This window comes from Oryctolagus cuniculus, chromosome 3 (genome assembly GCF_964237555.1).
Source record: "Oryctolagus cuniculus chromosome 3, mOryCun1.1, whole genome shotgun sequence".
Lineage (NCBI taxonomy): Eukaryota > Metazoa > Chordata > Mammalia > Lagomorpha > Leporidae > Oryctolagus > Oryctolagus cuniculus.
In genome coordinates this window covers 82,084,584-82,099,892 of record NC_091434.1, presented here as the reverse complement: position 1 = coordinate 82,099,892, position 15,309 = coordinate 82,084,584, and the positions used below count along the sequence as shown (strand labels likewise).

Sequence of the window (15,309 nt, the reverse complement as noted above, 5' to 3'; positions counted from 1 at the left end):
GAGCTAGACTGGAAGAGGAGCAACTGGGACTGAATCCAGCGCTCCGACCGGGACTAGAACCTGGGGTGCCGGCTCCACAGGTGGAAGATTAGCCTAGTGAGCCGTGGCGCCGGCCTATTCTTTTACTCTTAATTTTTTTTTTTTTTTTTGACAGGCAGAGTGGACAGTAAGAGAGAGAGACAGAGAGAAGTCTTCCTTTGCCGTTGGTTCACCCTCCAATAGCTGCTGAGGCTGGCGTGCTGCGGCCGGGGGAAACTCGCTAATCCAAAGCCAGGAGCCAGGTGCTTCTCCTGGTCTCCCATGCAGGGCCCAAGCACTTGGGCCATCCTCCACAGCACTCCCGGGCCACAGCAGAGAGCTGGCCTGGAAGAGGGGCAACTGGGACAGAATCCGGCACCCCGAATGGGACTAGAACCCAGGGTGCCAGCGCCGCAGTTGGAGGATTAGCCTATTGAGCTGCGGCACCAGCCCTTTTACTCTTAATTTAAGAATTTATATATTATTTCTATTCATTACATATGTCAAGTCTATATTTATATGTTTAGTCAGAAATGAATAATGAATTTTACCAGATGCACTTTCAGCATCTATTAAGATGATCACATGGTACTACTGCTTGAGTTAACATGGGAGAAGTATGCAATTTGAGCAAGTGAAACAGGTCAAGTAGTAAATTCGTGACCACAGCAAACTGGAGAGTGGGCTACCGGCTACCCAGCACTACCTTTATTTGCTGCAACATGAAAATGTTATTAGTTATTGTAATTTGTAAAGAGATATATTTTTATTGAAATTTTTCAATTTTATAATACTTCATGGCTAATATCTCCTTTGAGAGAAAACATCATGCTTTTTGGGGTGGACAGGTACTAACTGGCAAGACTTGTAAGTCTTTTCAACAGCATACAGTTGGATTTCATTACTGAAAAAATTTGTAGACTTGGATTTAATAAAATGTGATAACAGATAAGATGGATCTTTTGATGACTTGCTTTATGCTGAAAGTCATCCTGTTATTTTATTTCTTTATAATTTTCTATATGGACTTTCCCTCATCCATTGCATATTCAACAGATGAAAAATATTCTCTTCAATTCTTCTATATGTTATCACAAAATTTTAAAAATGTATAAAGGAGGGGACATTTAGCCTAGTAATTACAATGCTTGTAACCCACAATTGTGTGCCTGGGTTCAACTCCTAGATCCAGTTCTTAACAACAGCTTCCCACCAATGTAGATCCTGGGAGACAGCAGTGATGGCTTAAGTAGTTACATTCCTGCCACCTATGTGGGAGACCTGAATTTCACTCCAGACTAATGGCTCTAGCCCCTAGCCTCAGCCCTGCTTAGCTCCGGCTATTGCAGAAATTTGAGGAATGAACCAATGGATGGAAGCTCTCTGTCTTTCTGCCTTTCTCTTCCTGTCTCTCTATCTCTCAAAAAAAAAAAAAAAATACAATCTGTATTGTTAAATTTGGTTTCCAGGCAAAATGAGAGTTATTTAATATTTCTATTTTTGCAATTATTTTGTATTTCTGCATCCCAATTTTTATTTTTAAATGAGTTAAACACCTGATTTTATTAAAAAATTCCTATATTTCTCTTTCAAGATTTAAGATAGGTTCTACTTTTATAATTATATATATTATAATTATTTAGACTTGGGATTATGTTTTCATGTTATATACTTATTTCCGACTCATTTCTAATAGACTACCTATTCAAGTGCTCTGAAGTTTTAAAAAGGACTTGGCTTATTTATTTATTTGAGAGGCAGAGAGAGAGAGAGAGAAAGCGAGAGATGAGGGAAGGAAGAGAGCAAGAGTGTGAGCAAGAGAGAGAAAGCGATCCATCTTCCATCCACTGGTTCATTCCCTAAATGGCCACAGCAGCCAGGGCTGGGCCAGACAAAGCCAGGATCTAGGAACTCCATCCCGGCTTTCCACATAGTGGCCAGGGCCCAAGTTCTTGGGCCATCTTCTTTTGTAAAAAGGTGGATCACAAGCAGAGCAGCCAGCACTGGCACCTGCGCTCTGATATAGGATACCAGCATCACAAATAACACGATGTTGGCCTCCTGATTTTTTAAATCCATCTCTCACTTGCAATATATGTTTGAAAACTGATGTAAACATAGGTAGCTTATATCAATTAATCTCAACAACTTGCAATATATGTTTGAAAACTGATGTAAACATAGGTAGCTTATATCAATTAATCTCAACACAAATGAAATTTATTGGGTATTAAAATTAAAATATAGCAAACATTTCCAAGCTCAAACTTTTGCAATGTCTCCTTAAATGTCCCAGAGAAAAAAAAGATAGTTAGATTTTCTTTATGTTTTGTAAATTGTTTTGTTCTTCTTTGAAGTTTTTGTTGGGTTCAAAATGACTGGGAAAGATTCACTAGAATGTTCTCAGGTGGTGGTTCTTTTGTGACTTTTTTTTCCTTGAATCTGTGATTTACAGCTTTGAGTTTTATTTTCAGTGCAGAAAAGTGAGGGAAGAGAAAAATAACTGAAGCTCCTCACAGCTCTGATTGTCCCTAGAGCTTCAGAGAGATTTTCCTCCTATGATTGCAACGCCTGGCCCATATCTCTCCATATTGTCTTTAAGAACATCAGAAGATAGTTCAGGGAGCCTCCTTGCACCCTGACAGCAAAGTCTCAATGGCTGTCACTTCTCTAACATCTCTGACCACTTCTTAACTTTCCGATTCTTACTGCCACTCCTCAATGTAGTATTTCACCAAGGCAGCTTTAAGATCTTTCAAGTTAGTTGTCCTGCATGTCCCTACTAATCCTGTCTGTCTATAAAAGTTCATGTAAAATGGAATGAAAACATAAGCTTACTTTGGAGCCAAAAAAATGACATTCATGCAGAGGAATCGTCATAAAGTTCATGGGAAATGTGTATTATGTGTGGGTTTCCAATTTTTTTTTTTGCACCAAAATGAACTCATCTTTTAATTCTATTTTACATGAACTTTTTGAAGGGTCTTTTGTAGTTCATCTTTATCTGCAGTTTCACTTCCATGGTCTCAGTGGTGAAGTGTGGTCTGAAAAAATTAAATGGAAAATCCCAGAGATTAACAGTTCCTAAATTTTAAACTATATGCCATTCTGAATGGCATTTATCTTAGGCTGTCCTGCTCTGAAATGTAGCAGCTGATCTTCCGTCTGACACATCATGGAAAGGTCAACAGATGCCTGAGGCTGTATCACAATGCCTAGGACGTTCACCTCTCGTCACGTCATCACCCAGGTGCTGAATCGATCATGTCATCACAAGAGGGGGAAGACAGTGTAAGATGAAGAGCATATTCACATCCCTGTTACCACAGTGTATTATTACAATGTTTCTGTTTTATTATGCTGTTAACATACTACTGTGGCCTACTTATAAACAAAGCTTTATTACAGGTATATATACACAGGAACAACTATTCTATATAGGCTTATGTACTACCGCAGTTTCAGGTATCCACTGGGAGTCTTGGAATGTATCCTGCACATAGAAGACTGCTTCCTGACTTGTGATCAAACTCCTTCCCTGGCAAGCAGGGACATTCCAATTCTGGATCTAAATTCCATTTATAGCTAAATTCGTTTCTCCTTTACCATATTTGAGCATTCTGGTCTCAGAGCCCTTACCTATGTTCCGTTTTCTCTGGTACTTTCTCCTAGTGCACCTTTAAACATATTATTTACTTTCCAAGAATCCACCTTTTTCATGGTATTCCCCTGATTACACTTCCCAGAAACACTTCATCCCGCCTCTGAATTCCCAAGGCGCCTCCTTAACTACGTTCTAGATTTTGGGTCCCACTCTTCTTATCCCCACCATTGGACCATGTTACACACAAAGGGTGGGGATGGTATCTCACTCTCCAGATCCTTCAGAGTCTTGCACATAAGAGTGCATGATGTTACACAATGCTAAGCACTGAAAGGCCTTCTAGATAACAAAAAAAAATGTTCATTTTAAATACATGGAGGACATCAAATTTAGCACAGAAGCTCTCATTCTAGAAGTATTACCTGAACTGGTCCATCAATAACTGAAGAAACTCAGTTATTTCATCCATATGACTGAAGCTAGCGAGGTGTGCTCCCAGTGCCTGGCAGAATCTTTCAGCTTCTTCCCAGTTCCTCTTTCTCACAACTCTTTCTATATGGAACACCTGAACAAAATAAAATGTTATTTTGTTTTCTGATACAATCCTAAAGTATTCATAGTTTCAAAGACAATTACAGGGGCCGGTGCTGTGGTGTAGTGGGTTAAAGCCCCAGCCTCCAGTGCTGGCAACCCATGTGGGCGCCAGTTCGAGTCTCTGCTGCTCCACTTCTGATCCGGCTCTCTGCTATGGTCTAGGAAGACAGTAGAAAATTTCCCAAGACCTTGAGCCCCTGCATCTACGTGGTAAACCTGGAGGGGACTCCTGGCTTCGGATCAGCCCAGCTCCAGCCATTGCGGCCATTTGGGAAGTGAACAAGTAGATGGAAGACCTCTCTCTGTTTCTCCTTCTCTGTGTAACTCTGTCTTTCAAATAAATAAAATTAAATTAAAAAAAGAAAATTACAGTTAAATGTGTGCATCCCTGAAATACATTCTTACAAGTGTAATAAGTGCATATGTGTACTGAGACACAGCTAATTCTTGCTTAAAATGTCAACTAAAGGCTGACACAGGTGCTAGCCACTGTTGTCAGATGGATGACCTTCCTCAGCCAGGCGGGGAATTGCTCCAACAAGATACCATGTTTTCCTATGTTCCTAGGACTTGAAATGAACTAGGAGGGAAGACGATGCATATGAATATTTTGGGACAGTTCTGTATGATAATATTCTAGCAGTATAATTTTGAATATAAGCCACTGAGACCTACACAAGAACAGAACTACTTTCCGATAAAGAGAAAGAGCAGTTTGCTCTGGTGTATGAGCATGGGCAGAAGGTAGCAAAACAAAACCTACTACTTTGGACTGTTTCTTTGGTTTGTGATGATTAATTTTAAGGCAAAGGTGGTAAAAGGGGAGGTGCAGGAAGAGAAGATGACATAATGGTAAGCTGATCACTGGTCCCAAGTCTTCAGTTCCTGGGATGTAATCATAACTGTCCTGGCCTCCTGCTGGGTGGAATACACACCTTTATACCTCACTGTGGGGCCTGCCTAAGTGATCCTGTGCCTTATGCTGTGACCAACAGCACAACAGTGGCTGTAAAGTGAACAGAGGTCTGAAACAGGGTTATGTGGCTGGATTTACTTTCTTGGCCTTCACTGATTTACTGTAAGAAAAACAAGCCTCTGATAGCAGCTACCCCTCAACTTCATCCCTTGATTGAATGGCAACAGATCTCACGTCGTGGCCTGGTGCCCAGCATAGCTGACCATTCAAGCCTGAACTAGATTAGTGAAACCCCAACTGACCTGCAGACTGTTGTCATTGCCATTGAATTTTGGGGTAGTATCTAACGGTTTGTGAGACTATCTGATGGATACAGATATGAAAATAAACTTTTTTTTTTGTTCTAAGAAGTGATGGGATTCTTAATCCGACAACAAGCATTAGAAGTGTCTGAGAGCTCCAAGATGAGTACCATCATGACATGCCACTTATTGGACTTCCCAGAAAGAAATAACTCTGTTCTGGCTTTGGCTTCTGTTTCAGACAGTATCGTGCAGGGAGTAGGACTGAGCCACCTGCCACTTGAGGTTCATGCCCATTAAGGACCCGGGCTCCAACACGTTAGGTTACAAACATATATGAGGAAGAACATAATCTGTACAAGGACAGAAACGAGGAGAGTAGAAAGGTAACTTTGCTGAAGTAGTGAATGACAAGGTAACTTTACCTTATAGCAAGAAAGACTGGAGGTGAGACTATGCCAGCCATCAGGACAGGGGTCGCTTGGCTTGGGAGCTATTTGCTCAGGTTCAACAGGTCCACTCATTTTCTTGCAGATTGAAAGTGCTCTGAAGTTTCTGCAGTCCTTCACCTCCCACTTTCCAAGAGACTTCCCAGTAGACATAGCTACACACCCACCTGGCGAAGCTGGGATTAAATTGGCAAGTTTAATTAAAAATTAAATTGTTAAATTAAAGTTCAATCATGTTTTTACTCTGAGCCATGGCAGGCAGATAGAATACACAACAAAATGGAGAAAAGGGAGAAAAAGAAATACTATTCAGAATAATCATAATGATGATAAGGGTGAGTAATATACAAAAGCGTGTGCAACTTGTCAGAGACTATTTTTAAAAGGATTCAATTAAATAATCCTTACAACAAGGTTATAGAGTGGATTCTACTTTTGCAACTGAGGTGCAATAAGTATTCAGGGACTTGTCCTAGGTCACACTATCAGTAAATGGTTGATCCAGGATTATGAATCCATGTAGGCTGCTTCTTAGTATAGCATCCTAAGCCACTACACTCCTCAGGACAGGGGCTCAAGTCAGGCTAACAACATTCAGAAGTTGTTAAAAGTAAACTTCAAGGCAAAACTCTTAGATTTAGACCCAAAGGTAGGGCTGGTACCATAAAGGCAGAAGGTGATATGTGATAACACATATTGTTTACTATTTATCTTATGATGCCTACAATTTTACTTATGCATTACAACATTAAAAGGTGGTTTGTACCATCCAATCCATTTTCCTGATGAAGACTGAGTGAGCTGCCCATGCTCATACTTGGGGAGTGATGGAGTTGGGATTTGAACTAGAATTTGTTTTGTAGAAAATCATGCTCCTTTTCCATTATGCCACACTGCCTGAAGTAGACAGGAGACAAGAAGAGTCACGTACAGTGGAAAATAATGAGAACAACTTCTACCCTACCAAACGCAGAAGCCATATGTCTTATGTGTGGACAGCAAGGAGAACAAGGAATGAAGGAAACTAAGGCCACCCTACCCTGGGTAGGCGTGCTGTTGTTTCCCTTGTTCTATGCTCCTATTCATGACTTGCTTGCCCATGTAGACCAAGTTGGCTGATGCTGGGAGTAATAATGGTAAAGACACTTCAATGGCAGTTGCCTGGATCACAGAACTGAAGTGGTAGCCACGGTTGCTACTCCTTCATCATCCCTCCAATCACTGAGGCTTACCCATAAGTGTGTGATATTTACCCTAAGTTATCTGAGTGACTATTAGAGAAATCTGTGTGATTTATCTATTAAAATATTTCTAACCTAAGATGAGATTTAACCAAGATTAGCATCTGTGTTCTCTACTGCAAGTAAAAAGATAACTGTTACAATCCATACCACTCATGCTGAGTGGTGATGACCATGTGTTACAAATTTTGTGGGCATTATTTCAAATATTGGGTTCAATTATGAGCTTACACACTCCAACTTATGTGTTACAAAATATATTTTCATGATTACATTAGAAAAACATACACAAAAATGTAAATAATTCAAAGGGGAGGAAAGTGTGATGCTTTATAACAGATGTCTTATTCAAAGCCAAACTCCTCTAAAAATTATTCGCTTGGAGATCAGAAGATCTTGATTTTATTAATTCAATAAACAGATGACCTTTGTTAAGTAAATCACAGTTCTAAGCTTCCATTTTCCCAACCCCAAAATTAGAAAGGACTTTTGATATCCTTTCTGGCCAAAATGTTATGATTCTAAGAACGGGCCATCAAAGAAGGAGGTACCTTTCTCTGAAGGGAGGAGAGAACTTCCACTTTGACTATGACCTTGTCTAAATTAGATTGGAGCTGGCGAACTCAAGAGGCTTCCATAGCCTTGGCAACTCATGACTAGAGCCTCGGATGATTACTGACGCCATAAATAAGAGTGTCAGTTGTTAAATCAACAACAGGAGTCACTGTGCACTTACTCCTCATGTAGGATCTCTGTCCTTAATGTGTTGTACTATGTGAATTAATGGTATAACCAGTGCTCAAACAATACTTTATACTTCGTGTTTCTGTGTGGTGCAAACTGTTGAAATCTTTACTTAGTATATACTAAATTGATCTCCTGTATATAAAGAGAATTGAAAATGAATCTTGATGTGAATGGGATGGGAGAGGGAGTGGGAAATGGGATGGTTGCAGTTGGAAGGGAGGTTATGGGGGGAAAAAGCTGCTGTAATCCAAAAGTTGTACTTTGAAAATTTATATTTATTAAATAAAAGTTAAAAAAAATATCCTGATTCTACAGACAATCATGGCTGATGCTTTAGGATTTTTGGAGAAAGATGAACTAACTTTTAGATTAGACACTATCTATAATATGTTGCTTAATTATTAACCATTGAGAAGACAAGAAACATACTTAATTTTGGAAAAAGAAGATAAGCAGTGAGTTGAAAATGTAAAGTGCAACACAAAAAGCTGCTAGATTCTGTTGGAGACATACATATCAAGAAGAAAAAACCCATACTCGTGATTGTAGCTCCATGCTGTTAGATGGTAGCTTTGGGGAATAAATTTTCCAACTTCTTTCACCAGATTATTCCCAAGGATTTAGTAGAGAAGACATTGCCTCTGATTCTACCTTTGGTTCCAAAGAGAGATCCTTGAAGATCATTTCCTACATATTTTAAAAGTGAAGAACACCTTTGGGAAGGATGCTGCATTCGCTAGCCACTCCATTCTGCTACACTAAAGGCCAAAACACTCACCCGGCTCAAGAAAATTCCAGTTGGAAAATGTTACAGCCTGCTTTATTCCACCAACAGTTGCCCAACTATACTCTCCACGTGAATCTACATCTGTCAGGCCAGTCCAGAAGTATTTTGTTAAAGATTTATCATACTTCTTCATCATATCATTTAGAAATTCTTGCTCAAAACTACAAAAGAAGAATCAAATTTACAAATGTTTTACAATGTTTGGATTAATTTGAAGATAAACTTTTTTCCAAGGAAAACTGTTTCGCAAAAGAGCTGAGAGTTAACAGTTTACTAGTGGTCACACCTGCTGGTGATAGTCAGATTGCAGTTCTTTCCAAAGGGGACCTCATCGCTGTAAATCTTGTAACAGGCTTCTCCATGTCTCTTCCAGCCCTAAATCCGAGAAGAGATGCTGTCACAATGCTTTCCAGACTTGATGACGTTCCTCTCTGACAAGCAAGTCTCGGTTATACTGATGACATCTTACAACTTGTGGAAACTGAGGCTATGACCAGTGAATGCATACATGTGATGAGCGTGGGAACCTCCACCTCCCACCCTGATCACATGTGTGGACTCACAGAGGATGAATTAAAGACAATTAAATTAGTGTCTGGCTCATCATAAAAGTATGTAAGCTAAGTTATTTTTGAACAATAATAGTAGAGGAAGTAAAAAATCAGCATCATGGATAGTAATCATATTTGTTTGTATAAAAATTCATGAAACATTGACATTTTCTTCTGCAAGTATGCATGCCAATATCTTATGATTCACTGCCTTCTGGTTTGCTGTCATGTAAATGAACAACAGGTAGTGATTTCTTCTATTTCACAGGTCTAAGTTGTTTAAGTTTCAACTATCATTTCTAACCAAGAAGGTGCAATACAGCTTAGGATATTTTACACAGTGAGTTTACATACCTCATCTGGAGGACATAGCTTGTCAGACTTGGGATCATTTATTTTTTCTCCTTTTTTCTTGCATACATATTTAAGTTTCTTTTCACAAGATTGGACTTTCCACTGACCTAGCTTTTAAAAGATACAAATATATTTGCTCACAAAAGAAATTATTTGCCATACATTTAGAACTGAATTCACAAAAACTATGAGAAAGGTCTGGGGCTGAAGGAGGGCTGGGAAGAAGGAGAGGAAGAGAACGTAGTGAATAACTGGTTGTGAGAAAACACTCTCAGCAAATGCAAACAGGCCTGCACGGTTGTGTTTCACAGCCTGTTATCTCAGTATCACCTGAAGGTCACACTGTGGATGAATTTTATTTTTCTTGTAAGACCAACAATAAAAACAACATAGGACCCTGGGTAAAGACGTTGAAGGAAGAACTCAGCCAGTATGCCAATCTTCCATATGACATGACCAGTTTAAAAATATTGGAAGTCAACTCCCTCCTTGGCTTGGTTTCCTCATATGTAAAGTGAGGATGGTAGAACAGCTGTGCTCCATGAATTCTAGACCACAATTTTCTTTCAACTCTACCTCAGCCAAGACTTGAAAGTTTTCTTTCAAATATGCTGCTTAACATTAATTTTGCTTAACTGGCTGAATCACTGTGTTTCCTTCCAGTTAAATTTAAGTAAGTCAGGCATGAGAAGGGGCAGTTCTGGGCACCGGGATGTTGTTTAGGTATGGCATTAGTTCACTCTTCCCCATAGCACCTAATTTCCATTCTTCTACTCTTTTTTAAAAAGCATTTTGCACATTCTTTTAAATATAGCACCAATGTGATACCTTTCTAAACACATCTTTATCGTGGAAATTCTTCTAAATACGTATGCTGTGTATCGCTCCCACTTGTGTCTTTTCAGTTGGCTGGGTGACACAGTCACCCACACAACCAATTAAGAGACAACTACCCACAGGAGATTGATACAAATTAAACACAGAAAGACATATGCCAAACCTGATCAAGATACTGCCTATTTTTTGGTTTTAAAACATGTTCAATAAGTGTTTAGGCATTTTGAACAAATTCAGATCTAATTTTAAACACATTTTTTTTCACTTCTCATAGTAGGATTAATATAAACTTGATCTAAATATAAATTCATAAAGATTTTTTTGAAAAAATTTATGTGAAGAGCAGAGTTACAGAAAGACAGAAACAGAGACAGAGACAAAGGCATCTTCCATGAACTGGTTCACTCCCAAATGGCCACAAAGACTGGGGGTGGGCCAGGGCCAGGTCAAAGCCAGAAGCCAGGAACCCAACTGCTTTCCCAAGTGCATTAGCAGGGCACTAGATGAGAAGTAGAGAGAAGCTGGAACTTGAACTAGTGCTTATATGGGATGCTGGCATTGCAGGCAACCACTTAACCTGCAGTGCCACAAAGCCAGCCCCATAAAATGGGATTTTTTTTAGGTTAGATTATAGCTACATACAAATATCACACCAATGGTAGGAAACAGGATGCAGACCCTGGTCCTATGAGAAAACAGGTTATTAGGATCAGTTTGGCACAAGGGTCTCAGTTCTAAAGGGATTCTCTGCGCTCAGGCAGGAAGCAGATTATTTAGTAACTGCTGTAATTTACTTTTTTTTTTTTCAGAAGATGCCATAAAGATCATATACAAGGTTCTTAATATTCTTTTCTTGTTCATATACAAATATCCCAATCGAAGTATTATCATTAGGTATTACAATAAGAATAGAAATAAACCAGGGAGGTTTCCTACCTTTCCTAAATAGGAAACACAATTGGGAGTCTTATTGTAGGGAACATTTGGCTCATTCTCATCCCAATATGTTAGAGTCACGTCACTACCATCTGACCACTGAAACAAAGTTGGCATGTTTATGTTCTTCAGGCCTGTCCATATTTCTTCTTTGGCATCTGAAAGAAAAATGTCCCATTTGTTTAGTTTTACTTAGTGATACACTAAGTACATTTTTACATTCTGATGTAGTTTTAAAAGCCTTTAAGATATTCTTAATTAGCCTATTAAAATGTTGATAAAGCAGGCAGGTTGTGCAGTGAAGGCTTTTCAAGTCACTTATGCAAACAGAGTATGCAGCTATAGCAGTTACACTATGATTTGTAGAGTGGTGTTCTTGATATCTAGTGTAAATTAACTTGGCTTTAAAGGAATTAGGGAATTCTATGAATACAACTATAGATGTTCCAATTAGAACAGAAATACAATCCACTGCTGCCTTCACAAATGAAACATTAGCACCGTGGCAGCACAAAATAGGCACCTACTATTATTAGTGAATCCAAGGAATAGGTCATAACACTGCGGTCTAGTATATTTTTGTTTACCAGTCTTTAGCTTCCAAATAATTAGAAAAGTAAAATCATCACTGAGGTTTTTGGAGGAACTTAAAGAACTTAATTTATGAGAACAAGCAGATTATTTGATCATTGCTTGTACTGCCAATACAGAACATGTCAATAGCCACTGGGCATATGTGGCTACTTAAACACAAATGTAAATTAATTAAAACCAAATAAAGTGATAATCTAGTGCCTCAGTTGCCCTAGCTACATTTCAATTGCACATGTGGCTGGTGAGCAGTTCCAGCACCACAGAAAACCCTAAGGGACAGTGCTGATTTTTGGATCAAATTTCAATTCCACCAAGAGTCTGAAAATAGGACCATTTTACAATATCTTAAACCTCATATATAGTGTAAATTTTAAAACTTACCTCCATGATGGAGTTTTGTGACAACCACCTCCACATCTGCTAAAGAATGAATGCTCAGGAGGTCACTACCGGAGGCTTTGCATTCCGTACTCGCATTGTCCCAGGAGTCACTTTCATTCACCAGGAGATAGCAAAATCCATTATTTGGCAGCCAGTCTGCATCACAGCGGGTATCTGAATATGTCCAAACATCTGCCAGAAAAGCGGCTATTTATACTCCAGTAAAGATATATTTACTTTGAATCAATAACATTGCAAATTTTTCTTTCTTGAATCATAAGCCTTCTGGAACACTGGGGAATGGGCTACCAGATACAACAGCGACATCAATCTACGTAGTCCCTCCTGCATACATGGCATCATAAGAATCCTGCAGGGATTCAGATACTGATGTGACTTTAATGGGATGCAAATGTGCTGCACAGCTGGGCACAGACCCCAGCTAGGGAGAGATTGCCCCTGGTCGTTGCAGAGAAAAGGAAGGTGTAGAGTGAACCAGCTGCTGACAAATCTTTTCCTGGGCATCCAATTTGTTAGGTTCCCCTCCAGTCTCTGCCTTTGAGAAGATTATGAGGCCAACCCTCTTATTCCGTGGTGAGCTTAGCAAGGAGACGCGCATTAATGCCTACTATTGAGAAATGACAGGCAGAGATTTAAGGAACAAAACAGACATTTATACAATCACACCCAAGAGATGGCAGCTCAGAGGGAAAGGACTAAAAGGCATCTGGGATTCCTCTTCATGCCCTCTTGCTAGACCTACAGACATCATAAGATTAGATTCTTCATTTTGACCATGATGAACTCAACGGGAAGGTCCAATCTTTCTAGTCTACAGGAAGGGTCAGGCGTAAAACCATACAACACACTTCTACTTTTGTTAACAAACCAGAAGTGGTTTAGTTATTCATTGGCTCAGAATCAGCTGGATAGTCCACTGTATGAAAACAAACACAAATTCTTAAAAATTTGGGAAGTTTGTTTTTTACTAAAGGATAAAATCCAGGTTCATAACTGCAAGATAACTCAATTAACTTTAAAGCTCTGAAATCATTTTTTATTACTGACATATTTTACAAGTATGATAAAGTAACAGAGGGAAAATCACACATAATCAAACTTAATCATTTTCATATTCTCGTCCTTAACTCTAGGATACATATTTTCACAAGATTAAAATGATAAGTAGGCATATTATTTTGTTCTGTTCTTTGTATTTTCCTGCTGGCACAGTTATTTTAATAAATGCATATTATTCAATCATGTGGAAACATCATGATTTACTTAATAATCAGTACTGTGAGAGATATACTTAATCTTTCAGCAGTCGCTCTATTTTATTTTCATTTGTGCTGTCTCTTATGTTATGACTTTTGTTGTATGGATTAAATTAGGTTTGAATTAACTTGGAAGATAAATGTTTCCTTCCTCCATTACTTTAAAACATCCTTCTACATTTTTTATTACATACAACTATTTTTTTCTTTAAAAATTGCTTTATGCTCCTTTTTTGAATTATAAAAAAATTGGATGCTTTATTCTCTTCCTCTATAGTTTTTTAGAGCAGGACATTTAGATTCACCGATTTCACTCTCAGTTTCTCATTCCATGGAGATTCACTGGAATCCCAGGCATACCTCAGGCTCTGTCCTGGACAGTCTGAGTCCTGTTCTTCTCTGTTCTTGAAAAAACTCCTCAAACTTCTCTGCTCCTCAAAAACTTCAGCTCTGCTTGCGCTCTCACCTCCAAGCTCTTGGGAAAACCCTCCTCCTTGTCCATACAATGTTCTGCACTTCTTTCCTACCTAATTGTTCAACTTAAAGACCTACAGAACCAGCCTGACAAGGAAGGGTGCAGAATAGCCAGGTGTTGGGTGGGTGGGTGGGGCTGGGAATACATTTGCATCCACAGTTTTCAAATCATCACAGAGTCGTACAGTATGTATAGCCCTATCCCTATGGCAGTGGTTCTCAGATATGAACCTGTATCAGAAAACACAGATTGCTTTGTGAAACACAGATTGCTAGGCCCATTCCTGGAGCTCAGGATACAGGAAATCTGAGCAGGTCTTGAGAATTTACATTTCTTTTTTTTTTAAAAAATTTATCTAAGGTATACAAATGTCATGTATTTCCTATATACAGATTCAAGAACATAGTGATACTTTCCACCCTACCCTCCCTCCTGCCCACTCTCCCACCTTTTTTCCTCTTCTCTCTCCTATTCTCACTCTTAATTTTACAAAGATCGATTTTCAGTTAACTTTATACTCATAAGATTAATCCTACACTAAGTAAAGAGTTCAACAGATAGTAAGAAGAAAAAAAAACTGTTCAACAGTGGAGACAAGGGCTGTGAACAATCATTGAATCTCAAAATGAGAGAATCTGCATTTCTATAGGTATAGGTGCTGCCATGCTCTGTGGATCACACATTGAAAACAACTACTTTAGGGGAAAAAGAGATACCAGTGAATAGAAATGTATTTCTTATCTAGAACATCTCTGCCTTCATATGACATATATGCATTTTTTACCTAATATTCTTCAGTGCCTCAGCCAAAGGTTTATTTGGGTGAAGTTGTTAATACCTAGTCCTGGGGTCAACAAGTTAAGACTGTTCTGCACTGGTAATATCAGGTAAAGGAAAGACGGGAATAGACATTCGAAATAGATTGACTTGACTTAGAACACTGTGAATTTAATTAAGATTTATCTGTTTGTTATGAGAAAGATACCTGTTAACTCCGTGGTGTTATTCAATGGTTTCTTGCAGACGTAGGGTAGTAGGACCTCACAGGAATAACTCTGCCACAGACCGGACTCAGCATCCATTTTCACACAGCTTGACCCACCTAATGTAGGTGCACTGGGCTTGTCTTGAGAGGAAGGATTTCCAGTTTGAAGAATAAGGTTAGGACCAGGTTGGTATTTACAAAAAAATAATTCAGATTCATAATTCTGCTTCGATGGGAACTCAAAGTATAGTTTAAACTTTT

The 15,309-nt window shown here is 38.9% G+C and overlaps 1 protein-coding gene across 2 annotated transcripts in view; it reads right to left on the bottom strand.

Annotated features, from left to right (window-relative positions):
- The window catches only part of LOC100338139 (CD302 antigen), a 150,659-nt gene that overhangs the window by 109,560 nt on the left and 25,790 nt on the right, over positions 1 to 15,309 (bottom strand). For both annotated transcript variants that reach the window (XM_070070821.1, XM_070070822.1), the window contains exons 6-13: positions 15,049 to 15,189; positions 12,312 to 12,503; positions 11,337 to 11,494; positions 9,564 to 9,674; positions 8,945 to 9,033; positions 8,650 to 8,819; positions 5,860 to 6,059; positions 4,045 to 4,187 (exon numbers count right to left, since the gene is read on the bottom strand). In XM_070070821.1, the coding sequence (XP_069926922.1) occupies positions 4,045 to 4,187; positions 5,860 to 6,059; positions 8,650 to 8,819; positions 8,945 to 9,033; positions 9,564 to 9,674; positions 11,337 to 11,494; positions 12,312 to 12,503; positions 15,049 to 15,189 (1,204 nt within the window). The remainder of the gene's footprint in view (positions 1 to 4,044; positions 4,188 to 5,859; positions 6,060 to 8,649; positions 8,820 to 8,944; positions 9,034 to 9,563; positions 9,675 to 11,336; positions 11,495 to 12,311; positions 12,504 to 15,048; positions 15,190 to 15,309) is intronic.